At 43.7% G+C, this 27,017-nt stretch overlaps 1 protein-coding gene across 3 annotated transcripts in view; it reads right to left on the reverse strand.

Moving 5' to 3' along the window:
- Positions 1-338: 338 nt before the first annotated feature.
- TRPC4AP (transient receptor potential cation channel subfamily C member 4 associated protein) overlaps positions 339-27,017 on the reverse strand; it is a 92,813-nt gene continuing 66,134 nt past the window's right edge. For 2 of the 3 annotated variants that reach the window (XM_068264504.1, XM_068264503.1), the window contains exons 14-19: positions 24,196-24,286; positions 20,956-21,096; positions 16,421-16,532; positions 13,604-13,716; positions 3,693-3,899; positions 339-3,454 (exon numbers count right to left, since the gene is read on the reverse strand). In XM_068264504.1, the coding sequence (XP_068120605.1) occupies positions 3,317-3,454; positions 3,693-3,899; positions 13,604-13,716; positions 16,421-16,532; positions 20,956-21,096; positions 24,196-24,286 (802 nt within the window). In that variant the 3' untranslated portion in view covers positions 339-3,316. The other variant, XM_068264505.1, reaches the window with a different exon arrangement.

Consider the following 27,017-nt stretch of genomic DNA (forward strand, 5'->3'; position numbering starts at 1 on the left):
TTGTTTAAAAGGAAACATCCATATACCTCTCAGTTTAGGTTCCCTTTAAACAATAACATTTCAATAAATAAAAATCAAACTAATGAGGCTGATAACAATTAGGGACCATCAATGGGCTTGCAATTAATACTGAGCTGAATTTTTTGTGCAAATATATGTAGCTTGAGAATGGACCAATCACATCCCACCTCAGCTCCATACGATTGGTCCATTTTCAAGCTGCCTACGTTCGCATAAAACATGCATGATTCTGCATCCATTGGAATGACTTGCCTCATGGACCAGCCCTGCTCTCCGTGGACGAGTCGAGATAACATAATTAGGCGGCAGTTTCGAAATTAATAGAAACTTGATAACTGTTTTATTGTTTTTCATTAAGACATGTGCAAAAAACTGCTGGCTTGATGAGAAAGCCTCGGATTAAAATGCAGGCGACACGGAAGGTTGTAAAAAGACAACAAGCGAGGATTCCGGTGGGGGTGGAAAGTTACAGCTACAGCCAGTAATGCTTTGTCAGAACATTCATGAAATCAAAAAGGATCAGTAAAACACACAAAGCAGTTTAAAAAAAAACCCACATATGTTGCTAAAATATTTAAACCATGGTCCCCCCAAACCGAATATTAAAAAGGGACAAAAAAAAATAAAATAAAAAAAAATATTGTAGGATCATTTAATCTAGGACTGTAACCAGCCTTGCTCTTGGCAACCAAAGATTAGCTTCATTCTGAAAACTAGATGAGTGGAGGGCGGATTCTTGCTGCTGTGGGACACACCCCCACGACAGAGCACAATTCATATTTATCAGGAAGTGATGTAACTCTGCAGCAAATCTATCAGGAATCTTTCACCTAATCTCAGACCTGTGTAACTGAAATCACCATTTTTAAGAGCTGCTCAACTTCTATCAAACCGTTCCAAGCAGCTCAGCCTTCATGTTTAGAGATGTATGCAGAGTCTTCCACTTTGGGAGGAGTCAGGGGAGTGGCTTCTGACAGGAAATCCAACTCCGCAAATCACCTGCTGATGTGGTAGCTCTGCAGGCTCAGTTTATGGAGAACTTAAAAATGAATCCGGAGTGAGAGGGATATAGAGGCTGCCATATTTATTTCCTTTTAAACAATACCAGTTGCCTGGCTGTCCTGCTGAACGATTTGGCTGCAGTAGTGTCTGAATCCCACTAGACAAGCATGCAGCTAATCTTGTCAGATGACAATAATGTCAGAAACACCTGATCTCCTGTATGCTTGTTCAGGGTCTATGGCTGAAGGTATTAGAGGCAGAGGATCAGCAGGACAGCCAGGCAACTGGTACGGTTTACAAAGAAATAAATATGGCAACCTCCATATCCCTCTTGCTTCACTTCAGTTGTCCTTTAAAGGAAACCTTAAATGGAATCAGAGATGTTCCCTAGCTGAAAAAATGAAAAAGCTTTTCTACATACCTGGGGCCTTCCTCCAGCCCCATACACACTAAATGATTTCACGCTGCAGTCCTACGCTGTCTGCATCTACGAGAACAGGCTCCGATGACGTCACTGACGGGAGTCAGTTCTCGTAGATGGAGAAGTGTGCCCTCTACGTATCTCTCCATACACTGCTGCAGAGATACGCAAACGGCGCACTTCTGCTACGCTTAGACTGGCTCCGACTGCCGGAACAGCGCGGAGCCGGTTCTCGTAGCTGCGAGCAGAGGAGGATGGCGGCGTGGGATCGGTCAGCGCATATGGGGCTGGAGGAAGCCCCAGGTATGTATAGAATCTTTATTTTTAGCTCTGGTTCCCTTTAAGTAAGAGGGATATGGTGGCTGCCATGTTTATTTCCTTTTAAACAATACCAGTTGCCTGGCTGTCCTGCTAATCATCTGCCTTTAATACTTCTAGCTAAAGAAAGATCAGCAGGACAGCCAGCGACTGGTATTGTTTAAAGGAAATAAACAGCCTCCCTATGTCTCTCACCTCAGGTTCCTTTTAAGAGAAAACCACTGATCAAGAAAACCTGCCCTGGATAGATTGAAATTATTCTATTAGGTGGCAAAAGTTTGCATGGTTGTGAGATATAGATCTCACATATAGCTCACAACCATGCAAACTTCTTAACCTGAAATGAAGTCTATCAAGTCCTACAGTTGCCGGTTAATAAACCAGCTGCCAGTTAATTTACCAACTAATGGGCTTGATTGGCTCAGTTTCAGGTAAAAAAAAAAAAGAAAAAGAAAAAAAAAGGTGCATGGGAAGTCAGAATTCAAGCTCATATCTGCTGATCACAGTGAGCGTTCCTGAAAGGTTAGTGAATGAACAGGTGTGAGATGTCAGTTGTGTGTACACCACTATACACTAACCCATCAGCAAGCCTCACTATGGCCCAGTATGACCCAGGCAAGCCTTGCACTTACCCGATAACCAAAGCTTAAATGAACACATAAGGTTTATAGGGTGACCTCTATTCTGCAGTTTGGGTAAACTTTACTACATCAGGCAATTACTGAAAGTTAATCCTCTGTTCTCATGGCAACGCTACTAAACGGCTCATATTGCTGCCACCACCTGCCCTCTAGTGGCCATACAGTGAAACTGCATTCACTGTGGCTGGTGACATTGGAAGCTTATATGTGAAAACCCAAGCTCAGTCCATGTAGTTAGGATGGGGATCTCCCAAAAAATAAAATATCTGGGTGTAAATAAAAAAAAAATATCTGCATTAGTAAAAAGAAATTACTCTAAATGAACGCAAGGCAAAAGCTAGAGGACCCAGACAGCCAGCCGAATGGTCTACAGTTACTTTGCATGGTGATTATTGCTGCCAGTTTGTGGTGTCCAACTGGCGCCGCCTCCTTCTCCTAAAAGCCAAATACTTAAATTAAAAGACAACAAAAAGGAGGTTTCAGCTGGGATGGCCGCATTTCCTTCCTCTTACGTCGGTGGAGTATAACAGGAACAATATTGATATTCTAAAAAGTAATTTGGAGTCCACCGCAGAGCAATGAGCCTAGAGCAGGCCCTTGTGGCACATCTTGTGTAGAATGTCCTTCCTAGAGCGGAGGTGGGAGGGGGAACGCTTTGTAAAAGATAAAAGTAAGACCTCTGCATTTCTGGTTGAAGAAAAGAAAACGTTAATTGGTTGACGACGTCCCTGAATATATTGCACAGACGCAGCGAGTCCTGGAGAGTTGGATCAGTAGGTCGTGGGGGACACTGTGTTCCGTGTGCATTTTCATGAATCCCAGGACAGACACTTATAATAAAATCCCTGGATAGAGCCTCTGAGTGGCAAAATGTCTCAAGTATCTCGTCCATACAGGCAAATATCCGCCAGTCTTAATCCTCTAAGAAGTCTTTGTCCACGTCCATATAGGCCTCGTCTATGTAACTTACAATGGCACACGGTGACGTCCTGTCCGGGCTCAACAGTACAGATACAGTCTCTTTCCAGTAGCTGAAGTTGATGCAGGAACTCTGAAAACACAAGAGGATAGTCATGAACCTACAGCTCTAGAAACTGGAAAGTGTAGGGTTGGTTTTGTTTTAATACATTATGAACCTGTGTTAAAAGGAAAATGAGGTGACACATGGTGGCTGCCATATTTATTTCCTTTTAGCAGACAAATTTAGAGGCTTACAAGTGCTCCATAGTAGAGTAGAGAAATTAGTGAGTGGTGTGTACAGAAGGTTTCTCCCATAAGGCCACACTTACATTTTCTAGGCAGGTGCTGTCCTTGTCTTTGTTGAGGTAATGCTGCTGCCAGAAGCGCAGGAGGCTGTGAAAGTTGTTGAGGATGAAGCCGGGGTATTTGTCCACGCTCTCCATGTCCCGGATGGTCTGTAAGTAGTAGGGGAGCCGGCCTTTCCTCCGGGCCAGCATTAGGATGACCAGACTGGTGTTCAAGCAGCTGACATTCTCCTGCAGAGGAAACCACACGTGCCAGAAGCATAAAGAGAGAAATACAAAAAAAAAACAAAACAAAACAAAAAAAAAACAGAAATGGGTGATAAATATTCTTATAGCTTTTACTCTGTGTAACAGAGTGGAAGTCTGGACAATGTTTTTGGAGGTTTTAGACATAAGGGACAGGAAATGCTCACTTTGGTAGATATGTACTCTTATTTAATCCTAAAGATGTAAAAGTAGCTCCTGATTAGAGATTACACAAATTTGTTTTAAACAGAATCCAACATTTGCACTGGCTTAACCAAAACTCCTCAGGGGTTACTCAGTTTGTAAGCTGCCATCCAGCTAATAATTGTAGCTGCAAATGAAACTGTCAGCTCCTGATTGTGACTAGTCCCTGTGTAGATGAATATTCAAGCAGACTGACCATTTCCGGAATTACAAATACAAAAACGCGGAGATGGACTTTTTTTTTTTTACACTACTGTGCTGCAGTAGCCGTTAAATTCAGAGAAATCCCACAAACAGCTGAAAAGTCGCATCAATCACTATAGAGACGGTGTGCCCAAGGAAAATAACTTCCAGTGCACTTCCGGGAGTCGCAGGGTAAGGCACTTCAGCTTGTGTGTTACTTCTGCAGCACATTGCACCACAAACAGTATAGCCACTCCCTCAACGTCCTATACGGATAAATGCTCATCACACCAATCCTCCAGTGGCCCACTATCAAGAACCTCCTTCATGGGGATATATACACACATACACACACACAGTGGGTTATATATACAGTGAGTTGCAAAAGTATTCAGCCCCCTTGAAGTTTTCCACATTTTGTCATATTACTGCCACAGACCTGCATCAATTTTATTGGAATTCCACGTGAAAGACCAATACAAAGTTGTGTACACATGAGAAGTGGAACGAAAATCATACATGAGTCCAAACATTTTTTACAAATAAATAACTGCAAAGTGGTGTGTGCATAATTATTTGGCCCCCTTTGATCTGAGTGCAGTCAGTTGCCTATAGACATTGCCTGATGAGTGCTAATGACTAAATAGAGTGCACCTGTGTGTAATCTAATGTCATTACAAATACAGCTGCTCTGTGAGGGCCTCAGAGGTTGTCTAAGAGAATATTGGGAGCAACAACACCGCGAAGTCCAAAGAACACACAAGACAGGTCAGGGATCAAGTTATTGAGAAATTTAAAGCAGGCTTAGGCTACAAAAAGATTTCCAAAGCCTTTAACATCCCACGGAGCACTGTTCAAGCGATCATTCAGAAATGGAAGGAATATGGCACAACTGTAAGCCTACCAAGACAAGGCCGTCCACCTAAACTCACAGGCCGAACAAGGAGAGCGCTGATCAGAAATGCTGTCAAGAGGCCCATGGTGACTCTGGACGAGCTACAGAGATCTACAACTCAGGTGGGAGACTCTGTCCATAGGACAACTATAAGTCATGCACTGTACAAAGTTGGCCTTTATGGAAGAGTGGCAAGAAGAAAGGCATTGTTAACAGAAAGCATAAGAAGTCCCGTTTGCAGTTTGCCACAAGCCATGTGGGGGACATAGCAACCATGTGGAAGAAGGTGCTCTGGTCAGGTGAGACCAAAATGGAACTTTTTGGCCAAAATGCAAAACGGTATGTGTGGCGGAAAACTAGCACTGCACATCACTCTGAACACACCATCCCCACTGTCAAATATGGTGGTGGCAGCATCATGCTCGGAGGTGCATCTCTTCAGCAGGGACAGGGAAGCTGGTCAGAGTTGATGGGAAGATGGATGGAGCCAAATACAGGGCAAACTTGGAAGAAAACCTCTTGGAGACTGCAAAAGACTTGAGACTGGGGCGGAGGTTCACCTTCCAGCCGGACATTGACCCTAAACATAAAGCCAGGGTAACAATGGAATGGTTTAAAACAAAACATATCTATGTGTTAGAATGGCCCAGTCAAAGTCCAGATCTAAATCCAATCGACAATCTGTGGCAAGATCTGAAAACTGCTGTTCACAAACAGTGTCCATCTAATCTGACTGAGCTGGAGCTGTTATGCAAAGAAGAATGGGCAGGGATTTCAATCTCTAGATGTGCAAAGCTGGTAGAGACATACCCTAAAAGACTGGCAGCTGTAATTGCAGCAAAAGGTGGTTCTACAAAGTATTGACTCAGGGGGCCGAATAATTACCCACACCCCACTTTACAGTTATTCATTTGTAAAAAATGTTTGGAATGATGTATGATTTTCGATGATAGGTTGAATTTCCCCTTTAACAGGTGCTCTCATCCCCTTTAAAGTAAACCAGAGATCAAAAGTTATCGATTTGATACTTACCCGGGGGCGTCCTCCAGCCCCATAAGCACGTGTGAGCTCCGGTCTGACATTCAGCCCTCGTAACTGTCTCAGTCGGGTCCAGACCCGGACTGACGCGACTAAGCCAGTTACCACGTCTGGTCGCGGCTGAAGGCGAGGGACTCACACGTGCTTATGGGGCTGGAGGAAGCCCCGGGAGAAGTATTAAATATTTATAGCTTTTGATCTCTGGTTTACCCTAAGCCTTGTAAGCAGTTGTCACCTTTCTCTGGATGAGCTTGTATATGCGGGTTCAGTGCAGAACTTTATATATGGCTGTCTTATCAACTGAACTGTGTAACTTTTAAAAAGTTTTATTTGAATTGCCACGCCTCTACCAACCACAAACCAATGAAAGTTCTTCACAGGGGGGGCGTGGCTAGGCACGCAATGAGAATGGCTGCCTGAGAGCTGAGCTCCGGACCCTGAGCTGATCTTAACGAACGGGACGAGCAACTTAAGCCACAAACAGCTACCCGGGTATGCAGACACGCATCAAGACCAACAGCAGGTCGCAGAGGGACAGTCACACCCCGGCAGGAAAAACGGTTCCCGAGCTATTCAAGTCGCAACAAGCGCGGAGACAGAACAGCGTGGCAGATAAGATGGCGCCGACGCGGAGTGACACAGCGGCCTCCTCTCCTGCTCCCTCGGAAGACTCGCCGGATAAAAGTAAGAGGCCTCCCACAGCTAAATCTAACCCCAAAGCAGACCTCCCTACCATGGCAGATATGAGGGCTTTCGCAGATGACATTAAAGCCTCTATAAGAGCGGACATAGCGGAGGTAAGGGATGAGGTGGCGGCCATTAACACGAGGCTGACAGACATGGAGCAGGCGGGAAGAAAGAGGGACACAAAGCTAAAATGGCTACACAATGCAATGGTAACACACAACCGCAGGCTGATAGACCATAATAGACACTTAGAAGACTTGGATAATAGAGGGAGAAGATCGAACATCAGAGTAAAAGGCTTACCGGAATCGGTCGCATCAGATTCCCTTACAGCTGTTCTCACAGCAATCTTCAATGAACTTCTCGACAGAGAGAAAGACACTCCAATAGAGTTCATCAGAGCACACAGAGCCCTTAAACCCCGAGGCTCAGAAGGGGATCCCTCGAGAGATGTAGTGTGCTGTCTGGCCTCCTTTCAGTTGAAAGAGGAAATAATGAAAGCGGCTAGAGCTCAAGACGAAATCTTCTTCAACGATACGACTATATCTCTATATCAAGACCTCTCCCTCATTACCCTCACAAACCGTAGAGCACTGAAACCTCTCACGAAAATACTAAAAGACAAAGGCTTCCAATACCGATGGCGCTTTCCGTTTGCACTAACAGTGTTACATAAAGGGCGCACAGCGATTCTGAGGACACCGCAAGACCTGTCGGGATTCCTAAAAATGCTCGGCTTACCCAAAGTCTCCCTCCCAGAATGGTATGAAGAATTCAGACTGCAGGATACCAAACATATGAATACCGGAGGCACTGACAATACTTCGAGAACCTCTCCCCGAGGGCATCAAGACAGGGGCTCCCCCCTAAGAAACGCTGCTAGTCCTTCAGGCTCAGGCTCAGAAGAAGATGATACCACCTAGAAAGTCTTTCAGATCCGTAAGTCGCCCCCTTAAGCCTGCAACTTCACAGGCTGCATGGGAGGTATACAGACCTAGGACACTGAGGTAAAACAGACACTGTCACTATCACCATACTCTTATGTGAACATTCCCCAGCTTTACATAAAGATAAGCTTCCGAGCCGCAGTTCCGGAACAAGGAACACATTACACAATAGACCTTGATGTTAATGACTATGGCAATATAAAAGCAGGACGGCAAGGGACCGCGATCCCCTATGGGATCATTATACTTCTTGCTTACTTAATCATTTATTTCAGTCACCCTAGGATGTGAAAGACTCTAGTGAATATACCCTGAAGTAGACTTGGTGATTTCCCTCTGTCCTATATGTTTGTGCATATATCGGTAGGAGTAAGAGTTAAAACTTATAATCTATCTGGAGGTGGGGAGGGGGGAAAGTAATAACTGTAGTTTTGAATATGGGAGGCCTTCTGTTCTTTGAGGCTTCCACTGCCGCCCACCATCCCCCCCCCCTCGACCCCCAGTTCGGTAAACATTATGACAGTAACACTCGCTTACCTACGAATCCCGGAAAGCTCAAACAGGGTAAAAATCAAACACATAATAGTCCCCATCATTACTAAATCAATAAGGGTCCAATAGTCTAAGTTCTCACATCTAAAACATCGGCTACCCACCGTACAGACAGAGCTTAGCCTCACTACCCCACGTCAGAGATCCTTGATCCAGAGATCCCTGACACCATCCCCATTTGATTTTGAGAAGGTACTTAGGGGCTAGCCATAAAGACTTCCCCCAAACTACCTCTCAAAGGGGATTTAATTTTACATCCACCTCAACGGTTTTAGGCAGACGGATAATCTCCGTGGCGGCGAACTTACACGAAAAGGGTTTAATACACTACTAAACTAGCACACCCAGCCCATCAGGATACGAACAATAAATAAAAGCTCTCACCCAAGGGGAGAGAAAATGAGAAATAAGGGGACTGAATGCACGGAGGGGAGAAAGGAGATATGGAAGGTAACTTCCTGGAATGTAAATGGCCTTAACTCTCCAGAAAAACGTTCTTCCATACTTAGGCTACTGCAGAAACAAAAAACCTCAATAGCCATCCTCCAAGAAACTCACTTCAAAGAAAATAGAATCCCGTTCTTAAGGGACAGAAACTTTACCAAATGCTATCACGCCCCTTCAAAAGAAGGCAAAAACAAAGGGGTTTCCGTTTTACTACATAAAAACTGTACCCTTAACATTACGGAGTGTAAGAAGGATCCGGATGGAAGGTATTTGTTTATTAAAGGGAATTCAGGGAATAGGGTAATTACCATCGCAGCAGTCTATGCCCCAAACGAAAAACAAGAAGCATTCCTAAACAAAACTATTAATAGCCTACATGACTTCGCACAGGGCATGATAATCATGGGGGGAGACTTAAACATTCCATTATACCCCAGCTTAGACTCCTCCACAGGTAAATCCTCAATCCCCTACAAATCTATCAAAAACATCAAACAGAATCTGCTATCAGCAAGGCTAATGGACATCTGGAGACTCCAACATCCACAAACTAAAGACTACACACATTATTCGGACCCCCACTCCAAATACTCCAGAATTGACTACATATTTTTAACCCAAGCAGATTTGGAGTGGGCGACTGAAACCGACATTGGGCAAAGGGTAGTATCGGACCATGCACCAGTTCATCTGACTCTACAATTCCCAACAGTGAGAACTAATCAATTTGTCTGGAGGCTGAATCCAGACTTGCTAGAGACTCAAACAACGACCGACCAAATAAACAACTCCATTCGGGAATACTTAAAAAACAATACAACACCAGAAATCTCTCCACTGCTAACCTGGGAAGCTCACAAACCGGTAGTAAGGGGAGAATTCATCAGATTAGGAAAAGAACACAAGAGGGAAAGGGAAGCGAAACTAAACGCTTTACTGGCAAAGCTTCAACAATTAGAAAGGAAGCACAAACAGAAACACGCCAAAGAAATACTCACAGACCTTAACAATACCAGAGACGAAATCAAAAACTTATTACACATCGCTGCAAAAAAACGTATTCTTAGAGCAGAAAAAGCAATATACGAGTGGTCAAATAAAGCTGGTGCTTTCCTAGCTAGGAGAATGAAAAAAAAGCAGGCTCAACAACAAATAGACTCAATTATAGACAAAACAGGAAAGAAACATACAATCTCCAAGCACATCTTAGAAACATTCAGGCAATACTATGAAGGCCTATACAATATTGGAGATAAAAAGGTAACACCCCAACAATCAAGCACCAGACTAAATAAAATACAAAGCTTCCTAGCTAAATTCGGCCCCAGCCCTCTAAACAAGCTTACAACTGAACAATTAGATAGCCCAATCTCCAAGGAAGAATTTTTCCACACCATCAATAAACTCAAAGCAGGTAAGAGCCCAGGACCCGATGGCTTAACAGATTTATACTACAAAACCTTTGCACCCACCCTGGCAGACCCCTTTCTGGCAGCGTTTAACACAACAGGACCAAACCCCAAACCTTCCCCACAACTCCTAGAAGCCCACATTACAATCATTCACAAACCAGGTAAAGACCCATCTAATTGTGCTAGCTACCGACCCATTTCCCTACTCAATAATGATTTAAAAATTTTTGCAAAGATAATCGCCAACAGAATATCCCCCCTACTCCCTAGCCTAATAGAACAGGATCAGACTGGCTTCGTCCCGGGAAGGGAGGGAAGAGAGAACACCACTAAAGCAATCAATATTCATAACTGGCTTACAAAGCGAGCCGTGGAGGGCTGTTTTGTCTCCACGGACGCTGAAAAAGCCTTCGATAGGGTGGCTTGGGACTACATCTCTGAAACAATTAAACATTTAAAATTTGGGCCTAATATGTCCAACTGGATTAACCTCCTGTACTCCCAACCCACAGCACGCATTAAGGCAAATTTTTTGTTGTCAGACACCTTCTCTCTCTCCAACGGGACGAGGCAGGGCTGCCCCCTCTCCCCCATCATATATATACTGACTTTGGAACCCTTACTCATCCAGATACGACAAAACCCCAACATAAAAGGGGTCATGATCCACCACAAGGAACATAAAATCGCTGCTTTCGCAGACGACATGCTCTTCTTCATCACGAAACCTTTAACTTCAATCCCAAACCTAATAAAATGCTTAGAAGACTTTGGGGGAATGTCAAACCTAAAGATAAACTTCTCAAAATCTAGCGCTCTAAACATCTCCCTTTCACAGTCTACACTGCAGCAATGCCAAAAATCCCTCCCCCTAAGGTGGGAAACATCTGATATTACTTACTTAGGAATTAAGATCCCTACAGATCTGCAAAGAATATTCGCACTAAATTATACACCACTAGAGACAAAGATAATGTCTGATCTTACACTTTGGGGGAAAATGCAAGGAATCTCGTGGTTTGGCAAGATGTCAATAGTAAAAATGAACATTCTACCTAGATTTTTATACTTATTCCAAAACCTTCCAATTGCAATCCCTAAATCATACTTAATGAACATCCAAAGGAGAATAACACAATTTATATGGAATAAGCAGAAACCTAGACTGAGATTTGACTTACTTACAAGACCCAAACTGAACGGAGGAATGGGCCTCCCAGACTTACAGAAATATTACTTGGCCTCACACCTGGTCAGAGTGCTGGGATGGGCAGGCTCAAACTCTAAAAAGGACTGGGTACAAATAGAGAATGCCAGTGTCCAACCCCAATTATTAAACATCCAAAATTTACTCTGGGATCATCCGGCACAACACTTCAAATTCTTAAATCAGCACCCATTAATAGCTCCAACACTGAAAGCGTTCCTAGTATGCAACAAAAAACATAACTTAACAAGGAAGGGAAGCTTGCTAACCCCCCTAGTAGACAATAAGGAATTTGCCCCAGGACTGGAAAAACACTTTCTCAAGGGATGGGAAAAAAACGATAAGCCCAGAATTATAGATTTCGTAAATAAAGGAGAGGTCTTACCATACATGCAAATCAAGGACTATACGCAACCACACATCACCCCCAAATGGCAATACTTCCAATTAAGGCACTACATAAACTCACTAAAAACCAAAAACATTCTAAGCCACTCAACCACGGTTTTTGAGGAAAAAATTCACTCCTGCAAAACCCATAGACACTTGCTAGCATGGGCCTACTCCCTTTTAAACAACAATAGCAATCCGGACGAACTATTACGCTACCAGAAAAAATGGAACCTCATGCTGGAAAAAAGTATCCCCCCAGAACAATGGGAAAAGATAGCACTAAACACACATAAATCCGCTAGAAACGCTTGGGCACAAGAACAGAGTTTTAAATTTCAATCCCTCTGGTATAAAACCCCCGAGATTATTCACAGATTTGCTCCCGAAGTCCCAAACCAGTGCTGGAGATGTGACACCAATGATGGATCCTTCTTACACATAACTTGGTCATGTCCTCTCCTTAAGACCTATTGGGTTAAAGTTCATGACCTTACACAAAAAATATTGGGCTACCCCATCCCGTTTGAACCAGATGTGTTTCTGCTGCACAACTCCCCCTCCAGCCATAAAGAGTATAAAAACTCAATTCTACCACACCTGATAAATGCAGCCAGATCACAGATCCCAGCTTTATGGAAGCAAAAAACCATACCCACAATTCAAACCTGGCTGCAAAAAGTGACCAAAATTCAAAAACTGGAGGAACTGATCCACAGTGCACAGTACACTACGGATAAATACCATTTAATATGGGATAGATGGAGATCCTTTCTGAGAGTTAATAACGAACTGATCACCAGTTCAACCCCTAACAGAGAAACAGAACAGGAATTAGCCTGAATTCCCCGCACCGACACACCCCTTTAACTTGATAGCGGCTGGTAACTCATATTTTATAAGCTGAACCCAAACTCTCACCCCCCACTAGCAGCACAAACACATCTGATAAAAATGACAGGGTGAAAAGCTGGTACCAAACCTAACTATACCGTGACCCGGAAAAGAAATCGCTGCCACGGAGAACCACCCTATAATATTAGTCCACCCTTCTTAGCTGAAACTGTTAGCAGGTGGAAAGATGGTTAATGTAAAAGGCTGATATTCGAAACATGTCTAATAGAGTGTTAGCATTGGTTATATAAGACATGTTCAAATATGGTTTTTAAGATTTGGAGTCAATTTACCTTACAGACTCCACTAGTTATTCAGTTAAATTAGTTCTATACTAGGATGCTCGAGGTAGCAGTAATGCGCGATAAAAAAGCCGCGTACATTCCAAAGAAGATAAATAACCTGCTAGAGTATATAACTGGCCTTCTGGATTAACACTCCCATAGGCTGCAGTAATAAGAGGAAGGTAGGCCATTAATGGAATGTATCTGTAACTTCAACAAACGACTGTATACAATTTTCATGTTTATCAAGTTGTACATGCTTTCTCAGATTCCTGTATTCTTGGTTTTCTTATGCTTAATAAACAATATTGAAACAGAAAGTTCTTCACAGGAGGCGTAAACTGAAAAATTCTGCAGCACATGTGTACAGAGGTCACCCCTCAGAGGGAGGCCAAGCCTACGCACTTCACTCTACTGGAAATCAAATTACAATAAAACAAGACTTCAGAAGCAATTTATATCAGTCCCTTATATTCAGAAACGTGAACTCTCATCTTTGCTCCCATTTCACACGGCGCACACAGATATACGGAGGCACAAGAAACGTACCTGTGTCAATGTCTGCACGTGAATGATGTTAATCAGCCGGAACAAGAAGGACATTTGGATCGACCCCTGAGTCATGTAGGACAGCAGTCGACATTCCGATAGAACCTGAGCAACTATTTGAGAGAACAGAGGAAATAGCCTTAACCTATGCATCACATGTGCTTAAACATACAACACAGAGCGCAGATAAAACACGTGTCTCCTGGAGGCGCACTTTCCTAGCCGCCACACTGGTTGATATGCAGAGCATCGGTAATGTTTCGGCAAATCCTCTCCACTGACCGGCCAACCGATGACAGGTTCTGGATAGATTGCTCTTGTAAATGTTAGTTTTTCCATAGACCCCAGACCTCCTCACCAATAACATACAAATCTTCACTGATTCTAAAAGGAAAAGAAGTTTCACCTATCACAGCCTCTGGTTAACTAGCTCCCAGCCAAATGAAGATATATTGAATTCGATTAGCTGCATTTCTTTACTTTCCAGTGTTATTTTTACAGTTTATTTTTTTTGCTCAGTAGTAATATTAACCTGAATAAGTATTGATAACTAACACTAGGTTCCCACCAGCACTGTGCTTTACAATAGACAGTGCTAACTATAAGTTAAACCCACAAATTTTATTTGCTAATTCATCCTTGTTATAATGTTTAGATTATGTTCCTAGCACAATGTATGGTGACAATATTGTATTTGGAAATAAAGGTGTCTTTTTTTCCTGTTTTTTGCTTTTTCATTGTACACGATTATAAGAACTTATTTGCAAAAATAATAGTAATCTACCCTCATGGCATACATATTTAAAAAGCCAAGTACCTATGGTAACAATATACGTTTCTTTCATATTCTGTCATGGTTTTCATTTTACACGTCTTATTTTGGTACAGAATATGCAAAAATGTAATTGCCTTTGATTCAGTTATACACAAGACATACGCCTCAACCCTACAACTTTCTAAACTCTAGTCTACTTCTTATCACGATACAAATGTTACCACATATATGTCTTGTAGTTTTGATAACACTTTCTCAAATTTGATCATAATTTTGAAAACTACTTTTTTTTATGTTGGATTGAGTTTGTCCGTACCTGTTTTTTATGTGATGTGTCTAAGCTTTAAGACACACCGAAATGTATTCTACAACTCGCCACAGTTAAAATTATACCAAATGGGCCTCATTTAGTAACAAACTGGTGTTGCACTCTCCACAAATACACTGGATGTTTATAACCATCCAGTTGTCTTTAACCCTTTCGGGACCAGCCGCCTAACCCCCCCTTCAGGACCAGGCATTCTTGCAGAAGGGGGGGGGGGGCGTTTGGGGGGTCAGGCAGCCGGATCCCTGCAGAGTCTGGCTGGGCAGTGTTCCCCCCATGGTGGCCAGGTGTCCCCCGTGTGCAGCAGCCTTTACTCACCTTCCAGGCTCCAGCGACTAGCTGCAGCGGATCCCTCCGCTCTGGTCGGCATCTCAGCTCCAACTGCCGCTTAGACGGCGCTGACGTCAGAAGGAGCAGACATGCCGGCAAGAGCGGTAGGGTCCGCTGATCGTCGTGGGAACGGCAGGGAGGTGAGTGGATCCTCTTCTTTCCCCCCTGCTGCCGCAGCTGTCAAATTGATCAATACGATCCGACGGTGAACGTAGTAATCACGTGATCAGCAGCCATACGCGATGGCTGTTGATCACTGAGGGGAGATGCCAGCTGTCATGTGACAGCTTAATCTCCCCTCTCCGGTGCGCACGATCGCATCGGGACAGTTCGTTAGCGCGGACGTTGCATCAACGTCCGGTCAAAATAGTAGCACCACCTGCTGGACATTGATTCAACGTACCTGGTCCCCAAGAGGTTAAAGTGGATCCGAGATAAACTTTTACTCATTGCATAATTGTGTTCCTTTCTTATTGTTTATAGGGCATTCCTCAAGCAAAATATTTTTTTGTTTTTGTTTTATTACTCAAATTCCCTATAAACTAAACAAGCCACGCCCACAGGTTTTCAGAGAGCCATGGCACTTTCAGACAGTAGCAAGGGCTCATGGGAGCTCAGTCTGGGCAGGAGGAGGGGGAGGTATTACTAGCCAGAGATTTCAGAGGCAGAGGAATTGGGTTTTTTTTTTTGCTCAAGATGCAGATAAGCCTGCCTCTGTGTAAGGTTTACAAACAACATGGCTGCTGTCATTGCATCACAGGAAGAAATAAATAATCATTTTCTATTAAATCTGTTTGCAGCTAGATTTGCTGTGTAAACAATTTAAACTTTAGATAAGATATAGAAAAGTTACTTGTTATAGTTAGTTTTTCATCTCGGATCAGCGTTAAGTGGTTAAAGTGAACCCAAGGAAGATTCAGGGGGGCAACTGGAACACCGAGGCATGTCACTGAGCAGGGAACATGCGTCTTGTGTCCCCTCCGCGCCGCTCTCCGTCTCTCTCCCCCTACCCCAAAATTGCCAAGAAGCAGCTTGCCGGTAGCTTTACAGGGAAGGGCGTTCCTGGCAGGAAATTACACTCCTGCAGAATGCCTCTTCCCCGCCCCTGTACAGCAGCTCCCCGCCTTCCTGTGTTCTGAGGATAGCACAGAGCACTGTTGCAGCATCGTGACCCTGGGGGTCGTGGACAGGTTGCAGCCAGACTCATCCATACCAGTTACTGCAAATTTTTCCCAGGACAAGTCAGGTTCATTCATACCAATAGTCTGATGAAAACTGCACAGCCAAAAGCTTGCTTACTCTTATTCTTTTAAGTTAGCCAATAAATGGTAGCATCCCGATTCAAAACTTCTTGCAAGACAACCACATTGAAAGATCGAAAACTCACCTTTAAGATCATCTGACTGGTTTTCAAACCGGTCCAGCGACAAAGCGATGCATCTCACCAGCATGTTGGAGTCCACCAAGGAACTGTTAATCTGATTCAGGAAAATCTGGAACTGGAATAGAAATCAAACGCTTCAGTCAACTACCCTCTTTGACCAAAAATAAGCTCTACCCTGAAAATAAGCCCTCGCTGGAATTTTGAGCACAATTGAAATAGAAACCCTACCCTGAAAATAAGCCGAAGTTAAAAGGACCACTGTCGCAAAAAATCTTAAAAATGTAAAAATATATGTAAACACATACAAATAAGAAGTAGGTTTCTTCCTGAGTAAAATGAGCAATAAATTACTTTGTTGCTGTCACTTATACTAAGTAGTAGAAATCTGACAGAACCGACAGGTTTTGTACTAGCCCCTCTCCTCATGGGGGGGGGGGGGGGGGGGGGGGTTCTCAGGATTTTCTTTATTTTCAAAAGCACATAGTGAATGGCAGTTCCTCCGTCCAACTGCCAAAAAATGTTCAGTGATCAGGAAGGCTGGCAAGTATCTTTATTCTATATAAAGACATTCCCTGAAAAAAAAAAAAAAAATCACAAAGGTTATACTGTCGGTAATGTCAGATTTCAACTACTTACTGTAAATGACAGCAAGATAGGAGGAAAGTAATTTATAACTCATTTTACTCTGGAAGAAATATACTTATTTGTAGGAGTTTTAAATTTTAAGATTTTCATGACCGTTCCTCTTTAAAGAGGAGGAAGAGGCGGGCAGCAATCTGTGACACAGTGTCGGGCATCAGTCCTGTCATCCAAGCACACAGCAATATTATCAGCTGTGATATCAGCCAATCAGTACATTGCACAGGAAGAAGAGGCAGCCAGCAGGTGGGGACACTGCAGTGCTGTGCTGATTGTACACCAGCTGTATGCAGGGGTGACAGGACAGGTGCCTGATCATTACAGCAGCACACCTTCCAATCCAGGAACAGCACAGTACAAAGGAACAGGAAATGTTCTGCTGAGAGACACTTCCTGATAGGCTTATTTTCAGGGGATGACATATTTCTAAGGCGGTGTCTTATTTTCGGGGAAACAGTATCAGGTACCCGAGTGTTACAGGAGTAGCCCGGTCTCCAATGGTTAGTATTCCAAAACCGCTATAGTAATTGTTCTTGAAAATCATCAAGAAGTTTTATAAAATTTTTTTTTTTTTTTACAATGCACGACAGATAAAATGTTAAATCCCCAACCAAAACTATTGCGTTGCTAATAACCGCGAGGAGAGGGGCAGCAGACAACCAAGATGGGGGAGTTGGTCTTGCCGTCTGCTTGGAAGGGCGGTCACATGACCACTGAGGTTGAAGATGAATTGTTTTTGTCTGAAGAAGATCCCGGCAAGAAGAGGGGGCGGGGAGTCTCCAATTTTTCCTCTAAAAACTTCAGAAGGGGAGGAAAGTGGAGAAATTAGCACAAGCACAATAGCAAACACACTGTGCACATTAACTGCAGATGACATATAATGCTGGGCATACACGGTGCGTCTATACACCGGAATCGAGCCGCTGGCCCCCGCTCGTCCGCGCGGATCTATTCCCGCTCTCCGTGGGCACTTCCTTATCAGCCGCTCGTTTCTTTCGTTGTCCGCCCGCGGGGATCAAGCGCAGAACCGATCCGCCGCGGTGATCGGACAGGTTGGATATTATCAATCGAGCCATCAGCGGCTCGATTGATAAGAACAATCTAGCAGTGTATGCCCAGCATAACATCCCTGAGGCTCAGAGGAATCAGCTATATTGTTCCTCAAATTAAAAAGTTAAATTGCAAGATTCAATTGTGATCAAATCAGCTTTTCCAAGGTTTACTTTGCATTAGCATTCTGAGCCACGATTCTCCTCCTTTCATGAAGAAAGAGGAACAATGAAATGCTTATTTTCTGACTTTGGTGAAAATGTGTTGTAAACAGCGTGCCCTTTAAACAGGACTGTAGTGATAAGGATGATTAATGAAATTTTTAGTTTTTTAACCACAATATTCACTGAGGCTTTGTTTACATCTAAAAATCGCAATCACTGAAACTAGCTTTTTGCTTTTTTCCCCTGCCCGGCGCTTACCTTCCTGCTACGATTTTTTGTAAAGCGCTTTTGCAAAGCGATTTGTATTTTCACTTCCTCACGCAAGTCAGGAAGTGCTCTCAGGAAGTGATCTCTTTGACCCAGAAAAGAATAAATGCAATGTATTTATTCTTAAAAGCGCAAACGCAATCGCCGCATAAAGTTAATTTGTTACCGTTTTGCACTTTTCCTATACCAGCGGTGGCGAACCTATGGCACGCATGTCCGAGGCGGCACGCAGAGCAGTCTCTGTGGGCACGTGAGCTGTGTACCATCGCCTCCGCCGACGATCTGGCCGCACGCCTGGGAGGTTGGTGCGGGAGGTAGAGAGTGCCTGACTGGAAGAAGTGGCAGGGGAGGGGAGGGGAGGGGAGGAGGCGACCATCAGGTCACCGTATTCCTCAATAGTACTGCTGCTGCGGAAGAAACAGCTTCAAACTCACCTTCCTTGGCTTCGGGCTCCATCAGATGCTAGAGCTCCAGGTCCATGCCGTCTCCTTTCCATTGCCGCTCACAGTGTTTCCCGATGCTGTGTGAGCGGCAGTGCAGAGGAGATAGCGTGGACCTGCAGCGCCAGCATCGGATGGAGCAGGGAAAGTGAGTATAAAGCAGTTTCTTCTGCAGCACTATGGAGGAGTACAATGACAGGAGGGGGGCCCCAGATGTAAGTTTACTATCCCATAGCAGCCACCAGCAGCCCGTGTAGTCACCCTTCCACCTTCCCCACAGCAGACCATGTAGCTGCAGTGGGCTGCTGTGGGGTGGGTGGGCTGCAGCTACATGGCCACCTCTCCCACCCACCTACGCCGCAGCAGCCCATGGAGTCCAATCTCTCACACACCTACCTATCCCACAGCAACCCATGGAGTTCACCCTCCCACTCACAGCAGTTCATGGAGCCACCCACCCCACAGCAGACCATGGAGCTACCATCCCACTCACCCACCACACAGCAGCCCATGGAGCTACCCTGAATTATCTTGCCAGCTACTGTCTGTGGAGGGAGAGGGAGGGAGTGGGGTTGACCGTAATCTGTCGCTCAGTATGTCATCAGCTGTCTGGAGGAAGAGGGGTGATAATCTGTTGCCCAGTCTGTCATTAACTGTCTTGGAGAGGAGGTCGGTAATCTGTTGCCCAATCTGTCATTAACTGGTGGGGGGGGGGCGGCACTTTGCGATAGACAATCTTTTGGGCGGCAGTTTAGGCACTCGGTCCCCAAAAGGTTCACCATCATTGTCCTATACCATCCATTGTAGCAAAAACGCCCTAAAAATGGTACATGCACTGCTTTGCTGAGCGGAAAAGCAGACGAAGCGCTCAGATATGAACTATGCTATAAGGATTCATTGCACAAGCGATTTTAGGGCGATTTTGCACATTGCACAAGCTGATGGTGTAATGGTTAAGGGCTCTGCCTCTGACACAGGAGACCAGGGTTCGAATCTCGGCTCTGCCTGTTCAGTAAGCCAGCACCTATTCAGTAGGAGACCTTAGGCAAGTCTCCCTAACACTGCTACTGCCTATAGAGCATGCCCTAGTGGCTGCTGCTCTGCTCTGGCGCTTTGAGTCCGCAAGGAGAAAAGCGCAATATAAATGTTATTTGTCTTGTCTTCTAGGGACATTTTAAAATAGCTGGCGCTGGGAAAAAACAAACCCCGCAAAATGCCCTAGGTGAGAACAAGCCCTTATAAAATTATTTAGCCAGCGTTTGTCCAATCTAAAATCTTTCCTCACCCTAATTTACATTCTAAAATATGTCACAGTTAGTGACATCTTTACTGCTGGCAGGTGCATCTCTGCAGAATGAGTTTCACTGAGAATCCCCAAGCCAGTGAAAATAATGCCTCGTCTCCCATTCTACTATATTTCACTACAGTGACTACCACTGAGCTAAACTAATGCCTAGTACACACCATAACAATTTTCTGTAAGATTTTCTGTTCGAAATTATCTATCTGCCTAGCAATTAAGCATTTCTCTATTAAGCAGGAGATAACCAGAAATCAATGCACCAGAGATAATGACCAGTCTCTACCAGTACTTTACAGATAATCTAATTACAGAAAATGTAACAGAAATTTGTATGGTGTGTACTAGGCATTCGTCAGCAGCTTCTGACTGACTAGCTCCATTCCAAGATTCATTATGTTTGCAACAAATACAGAGAAGGTTTCTTATCTCAGTGATCATCCCTTTGCTATGGATGAATAAGGATCAGCATGACAGCAGAACAAAATGGCTGCTGGAGTCACCCTAACCTGATTGTTACTCTACAGCCAATAATAGCATAACACACAGCAGCACTGGCAGAGGAAGCTCATTCAGAGATCGAGACCATTTTGTCATTGCCATCTCCCTTCAGTCAGAGGAAAAATGAAATCTCTTTATATCCTGGCATTCATTTCTGCGAGCTGCCCCTTCCTGTACCTTCTCCTCTGTAGTGACATATTTGTTGAATTTCTTGAAGGCATCAATGTTGAATTTCATCAGCTCGCCCAGCAGGTCAAAGTAGCTCTGGAGAACATCTCTAGATTTACATTCGCTGTCTACGATACAGTACATGATGTGCTGCAACCAAACACACGCTGCATTAGGAACACACACTGCTGTTATAACACTGCACAACAGGTAAACATTAATACCACCTCTTCTGTGTAGCCATACAGTTCCGTATACTTTGCCATAACCGGTAAAAGAAAGAAAACAACAATGCAACATGATGATTTAACCAGTTGAGGACCACAGGCTTACACCCCCCTAGTGACCAGGCTATTTTTCACAATTCAGTGCTCTTCAGCTTTAGCAGCTCGCTGTAGAGCCATATAACTTATAGCACAGAAATGAATATTTCCTCCTTTTGTTGCCACCAACAGGGCTTTCTGTTGATGGCATCTGATTGCTGCTGTGATCTGTATATTTTTTTTATTTTATTGTATTTTATTTTTAAATAAAAATAAATATTCTCTTTATAATTTATTCATTTTACCAGTTTTACCACTCTGCAGTGTTGGATATTAGCAGAGCAGGGACAAGGTCCTCCAGCACCCAAGGCTGAGACACCAAAGTGCGCCCCTCCATCCCTCCCACCCCAGCTGTCACACACTGATCGCTATTAGACTAAGAGGGCCACAGGGCCCACAACCTCCCCAACACCTTAATATCTAGTTATCTGGCTTGCAGTCACTGCTATGTATCCCATTTTCTTATTTATTTCTGCTTCATACACTATTAGGAATGACAGCTGAATGAATTGTGCGCCCCCTCCTACACTGCGCCCTGAGGCTGGAGCCTCTCCAGCCTATGCCTCGGCCTGGATATTAGAGAATTGCTCTATAAGCAGAATTAGCTGGCTGACAGTGTAGTGTGTCCTCTCGCATCTCGCTTTCACACTCAGTTATGATTGGCCAATCACTGACCAATTTTACCACCTCCATGTAGTAGAAGGGTTTACCTACACAACGGGCTCTATTCACAAAACTTCTCATAAGTATCTTATATCACCTAATTGATAAATATAACCTTTTAGCACATTTACAAGCAAAATAATCACTCCTATAGTAAAGTTGTTCCTGATTAATTATGGTGAGAAAAGTAATACTGAAATATTATAGTATATTCTTGCTCTTTGGAAGCTTAAAAATGCAACAGATGAGGTGAAAACAAAGGAATCTGGGTGAAAAAGCTTGTGAATCCTGCCCCATCTGCTCATCATATTTAATATCTGTTGGCTCTCATATTACAAGGAAGTGGTAGAGAGGTCAGTGATTGTCCACTCATAATTGAAAGTGTGTACCAGGCTTTACTCTGCGGAAAAACATCCTCCATTAAAGTGAACCTCCCGACCAAAATTCTACTCCGCAGCACTGAAAAGGCTTGATGTCTCTTAGGGTGCGTACAGACATGCGACTATAGTCGTTTGAAACGATCGTTACCGACGGCATTGCCCGACGATCGTTCGTAAAAAGTGCACAAACGATCATTAAAACGACCGACCAACGAGATATGTCGTTGGTAAAGAACGATCCATTCTGCCAGATCTTTTCCAACGACCATCGTTCAAAAAGTAATGTCTGTACAACGATCGGTCGTTGATCGTTCGTTCTCAAAGCTTTGCACATGCTCAAACAGTTCTTTTTGACACTTGTGTTTGAAATCAGTTTATACATCATGTTGCGCACGCAACGCTCGTTCCAAGATCGTTCGTACACGAACGATGTTCAAAGTAGCCTTTCTTCAAACGATCATCGGCCGATACCTCCTTTAACATCGTTCGTCGTTCAGAACGAACGTTCGTTATCGTATGTCTGTACGTACCCCAACAGTTGCACAGCATCAGAACTCTGTTTTTCTTACTTTTAGCTGCACAGAAGAAAACTGCCCGGGCATTTTCCCCTGATGCTGTGCAAAGCATGATGGGATTCCTGATGGTTTTTTCATTCAGCTGTTTTGCCACAATTTTTTTTTTTTTTTTTTTTAACATTTTAAATTTGAGATTTTAAGCCTAGCGCGCGCAGCCAGGAGGGGTGATCAGGACACAGGACTTTTGGAACTGTGTCTCATCCTCCCTGTCACCTCCTTTCAATCTCAAACATTTGCCTGTTCTTTTAAAACGGTGGGTAAGAGATTATGTTACCCATCTATTTTAATTAGCATAAATAATGTAACTTCATGACAATATGTTTGTTTAGGCTGAAGTTCTACTTTAAAGGGAAGGTCCAAGCAAAAAAAAAAAAATGAGATTTACTTACCTGGGGCTTCTACCAGCCCCATGCAGCCATCCTGTGCCCTCGTAGTCACTCACTGCTGCCCTAGTGCCCCACTGGCAGCTTGCCGACCTCGGAGGTCAGGGCCAAATTGCGTACATTTTTACACATTCCCTCTAGTGCAGGAACATTAACACATACATTTTTACACGTTAGTGGTGAAACGCGTAAATTTTTGTTCCTGCACTAGCTGGAATGCGTAAAAATGTATGCAATGTGGCCCTGACCTCCGAGGTCAGAAAGCTGCCAGCGGGGAACTGGAGCAGCAGTGAGTGACTACGAGGGCACAGGATGGCTACATGGGGCTGGTAGAAGCCCCAGGTAAGTGAATCTCATTTTTTTTTTTTGCTTGAACCTTCCCTTTAAGCTTACCACCACCTTCAACTCACTCAAGCAGGCTTTAAAAGACCCATCTGTTTACCATAGCTTACCCATCATATTTACAGCTGCAATCCCACCCATTGAGCTGCCACCCCACCCTGCTAATGTTTCCTTCTAACCCACCCAATAACCTGTAAGCCTATTTGGCCTTCCTCCCCTTGTGATCATCTCCCCCACCATAGAGACTCAGTGACACATGTGCTATAATTATCCCTTCAACATCATCCTTATAGGGATGGTCAATGAGATGCAAATAATTTCGAGTTGATGCAGGGTTATGCAGATTTTATATGCAAGTTTATGCAGCTTGAAAATAGACCAATCACATTTTTCTTCCTCAGGATTTTCAATCTGCATAAATTTGCACAATGCTGCATCAACTCGGAATTGTCTGCATCTCATTGATCATTCCTAGTATATGGTGTACCATTGCTCAACGTTCTAATGTCCCCATGTTCATAAAGGGCTGTGCAATAGTGTTTTCTTCCAATTAATAATTTAGTGGCAAATCTTGAATCCTTACCTCTAACAGCCCCCTCTTCAGCAGAAACATCTGGTCTGCGTATGACGTTACCCCGCGGAGGAAGCTTTCCACAGCACGGGCTTGCCAGAATCTAAACAAATCAGCACGAAAAAGCAGATTATGGGCAGAATTCAACTGCTTTTTAAAGCTTTTCTAAATAACATTTGTTTAAACCACATCAGGACCAAGCCAATTTTCATAATTCTACTATGCCTTTGCTTAAGTTAGTAGATCTTGGGAAATTTTTAGTCTACTTAAACATATTTAGTTTTTTTTTTTTTTTTTTTTTTTTTTAGGACAAATAGGGCTTTCTTTTGATATCACTTACCATATTTTGCGCCGTATAAGACACTACGGAATATAAGAAGCATATAAGGAGAATATAAGAATATAAGAAGAAGGTTAAGAGGGCAAAAACCAGGTGGAAAAGAAAAAAATATACTTAACCTGGTGCGTCCATATTCCAGGGGCGTCTTGTACATGTCCCCCAAATGGTGTCTGCCCATGTGTCCTGTCTCCCCCATGGATCCTGTGTGCCCCTTCTCCCCCAGGGGTCCTGTCTCCCCATGGGTCCTGTGTGCCCCTTCTCCCCCATGTGTCCTTCTGTGCCCCCCACTCCACAGCTCTCCCCATCTAATCACTTCCTGCCCTCCGCCATGCGTTTTTCCCCCAGTCCCCCCCTTCTCCGTGTCTTGCTATCCCCATTGTATACATTTCCCCAAGTGTCAGCAGCAGCGGTGGCTTAACAGATCCATGCTGCTGCAAGGACTGCAGACACCCGACTGCTCCATCTGTCTCCTCTACTTCGTGGCTACTGATGACGCAATCAGAATAAGCCGCGAAATAGAGGAAACAGATGGTGAAGCCGGATGTCTGCAGTCCTCGCGGCGGCATGGATCTGCTGACACTGGGGGAATGTATACAACGGGGATATCGAGACACATTGGGGGGGGGGGGGGGGGGCGGGACCGGGGGAGATGCACGCATGGTGTGGGGGCAAGAAGGGATTAGATGGGGAGAGCAGTGGCACGCGAGGGGAGGCCAGGCACATCGGGGACAATCCCCAACAGCGGCGTGTCGGCGGTTAATATCGGCGGGTGTTTGCAAGTTGGGGATTCTCTGCCTTTGCCATATAAGAGACTGGGACTTTTTCTCCCCATTTTTGGGGGAGAAAAAGTGCGTCTTATACGGTGGAAAATACAGTAAATTATAATAAAACTGAAATTTGCTTGCGTTGTAAAAAGGTAATTTGCTTAAAAATTTTAAAACAAAAATGGCATTTTCTTAATTTTTTAACCAAAAATATGTAAATCTCTCAAAACTTGTCTATGAGGTCAACATTATGTAGGTTTTTTTTTTAGGTACACTGCAGGGGCACTAAATAGAAGTGGAAATGAGGATTTTAAGAGTGAAAAAGTGATAATTATGTGATCCTAGTGATGAGGTGCCAATCAAAAACGCTCCTCATTCTTTCCAGAAGGTGTCAGCTGTCAAAGTACACAAGAATGCTGGAGTAAAAATCTGCAATGTGTCAGAAACTAGCATTCAAATACAGGACGTAGATTTTTTTTTATGCATGGTCCTGAAGTGGTTAAAAATGGACCTACAGGTGTCTGGTTTACTTTGCATGCCTGTTACGTCACAGTGTGATGTAAGCATTGCATCTTCCCTCTTGCAATAAGATTGTGCATACTTAACTATCAAAAGCATTTTTATCCCCAGGCTGCACTCCCTCAGCTACTGCTTGGAAGTTTCTGCATCTCCCTCACAGTGCTGTCCTTGGTCTCTTTCCTGCATTTTGACTGAAGCAGAAGGTAGTTCTAGAATGGCTTAGCAGTCTGGACTGTTCCTCACAGCGGCAGTCATTATGAGCTGCCTTAGCAAAGTTTAATCAGTACAAGGCTTTAACCATTGTATACAACAAGCTCATGTGCCAGAAGAGGATCACAAACTTAACTAGCCACAGGCTGAGTATGATAATTTAAAGCGGATCCGAGATGAAAAGCTAACTATAACAAGTAACTTGCCTATACATCTTATCTAAAGTTTAGGTATTTACACAGCAAATCTGGCTGCAAACAGCTTTAATAGAATATGATTATTTCTTCCTGTGATACAATGACAGCAGCCATGTTTGTAAACATTACACAGAGGCAGGCTTATCTGCATCTTGAGCAAAAAACCCAAACTCCCCTCTGCCTCTGAAACCTCTGGCTAGTAATAACTCCCCCTCCTCCTGCCCAGACTGAGCTCCCATAAGCCCTTGCTACTGTCTGGAAGTGCCTTGGCTCTCTGGAAAAGCTGTGGGCGTGGCTTCTTTAGTTTATAGGAAATTAGAGTATTAAAACAAAAACAAAAAAGTATTTAGCTTGAGGAATGCCCTATAAACAATAGGAAAGGAACACAGTTATGCAATGAGTAAAGGTTCATCTCGGATCCACTTTAATCCTCCATAGATTTCATTAGGAACAGGATTGAAGAAGAAAAAATAAAATAAACTGCAGACACTTCACAGTCATTGTTAATTCTGAGCACATATTAAACGGTGACCCTTTAAAGCGGACCTGAACTCAGCACTTCCTCTCTGCTCTAAAACAGAAGCAACAGCAGAATAACCTTTTAAGAAAAACATCTTTGTTACAGCTGATAGAAACACTGGAGATGTATTGCAGGATTTGTATTTCCTGCTTTCATGGAAGCAGGCATAGGGTTAACATCCTGTGTTTATAAATTAGCTGCTCTGCTGAGGCTGCCAACTGACAGCTGAGAGATCAAATTACACTCGTGCTCAGTCACAGATGAGGGGAAATTAGACAGGCTAA

Source organism: Hyperolius riggenbachi, chromosome 12 (assembly GCF_040937935.1).
Source record: "Hyperolius riggenbachi isolate aHypRig1 chromosome 12, aHypRig1.pri, whole genome shotgun sequence".
NCBI lineage: Eukaryota > Metazoa > Chordata > Amphibia > Anura > Hyperoliidae > Hyperolius > Hyperolius riggenbachi.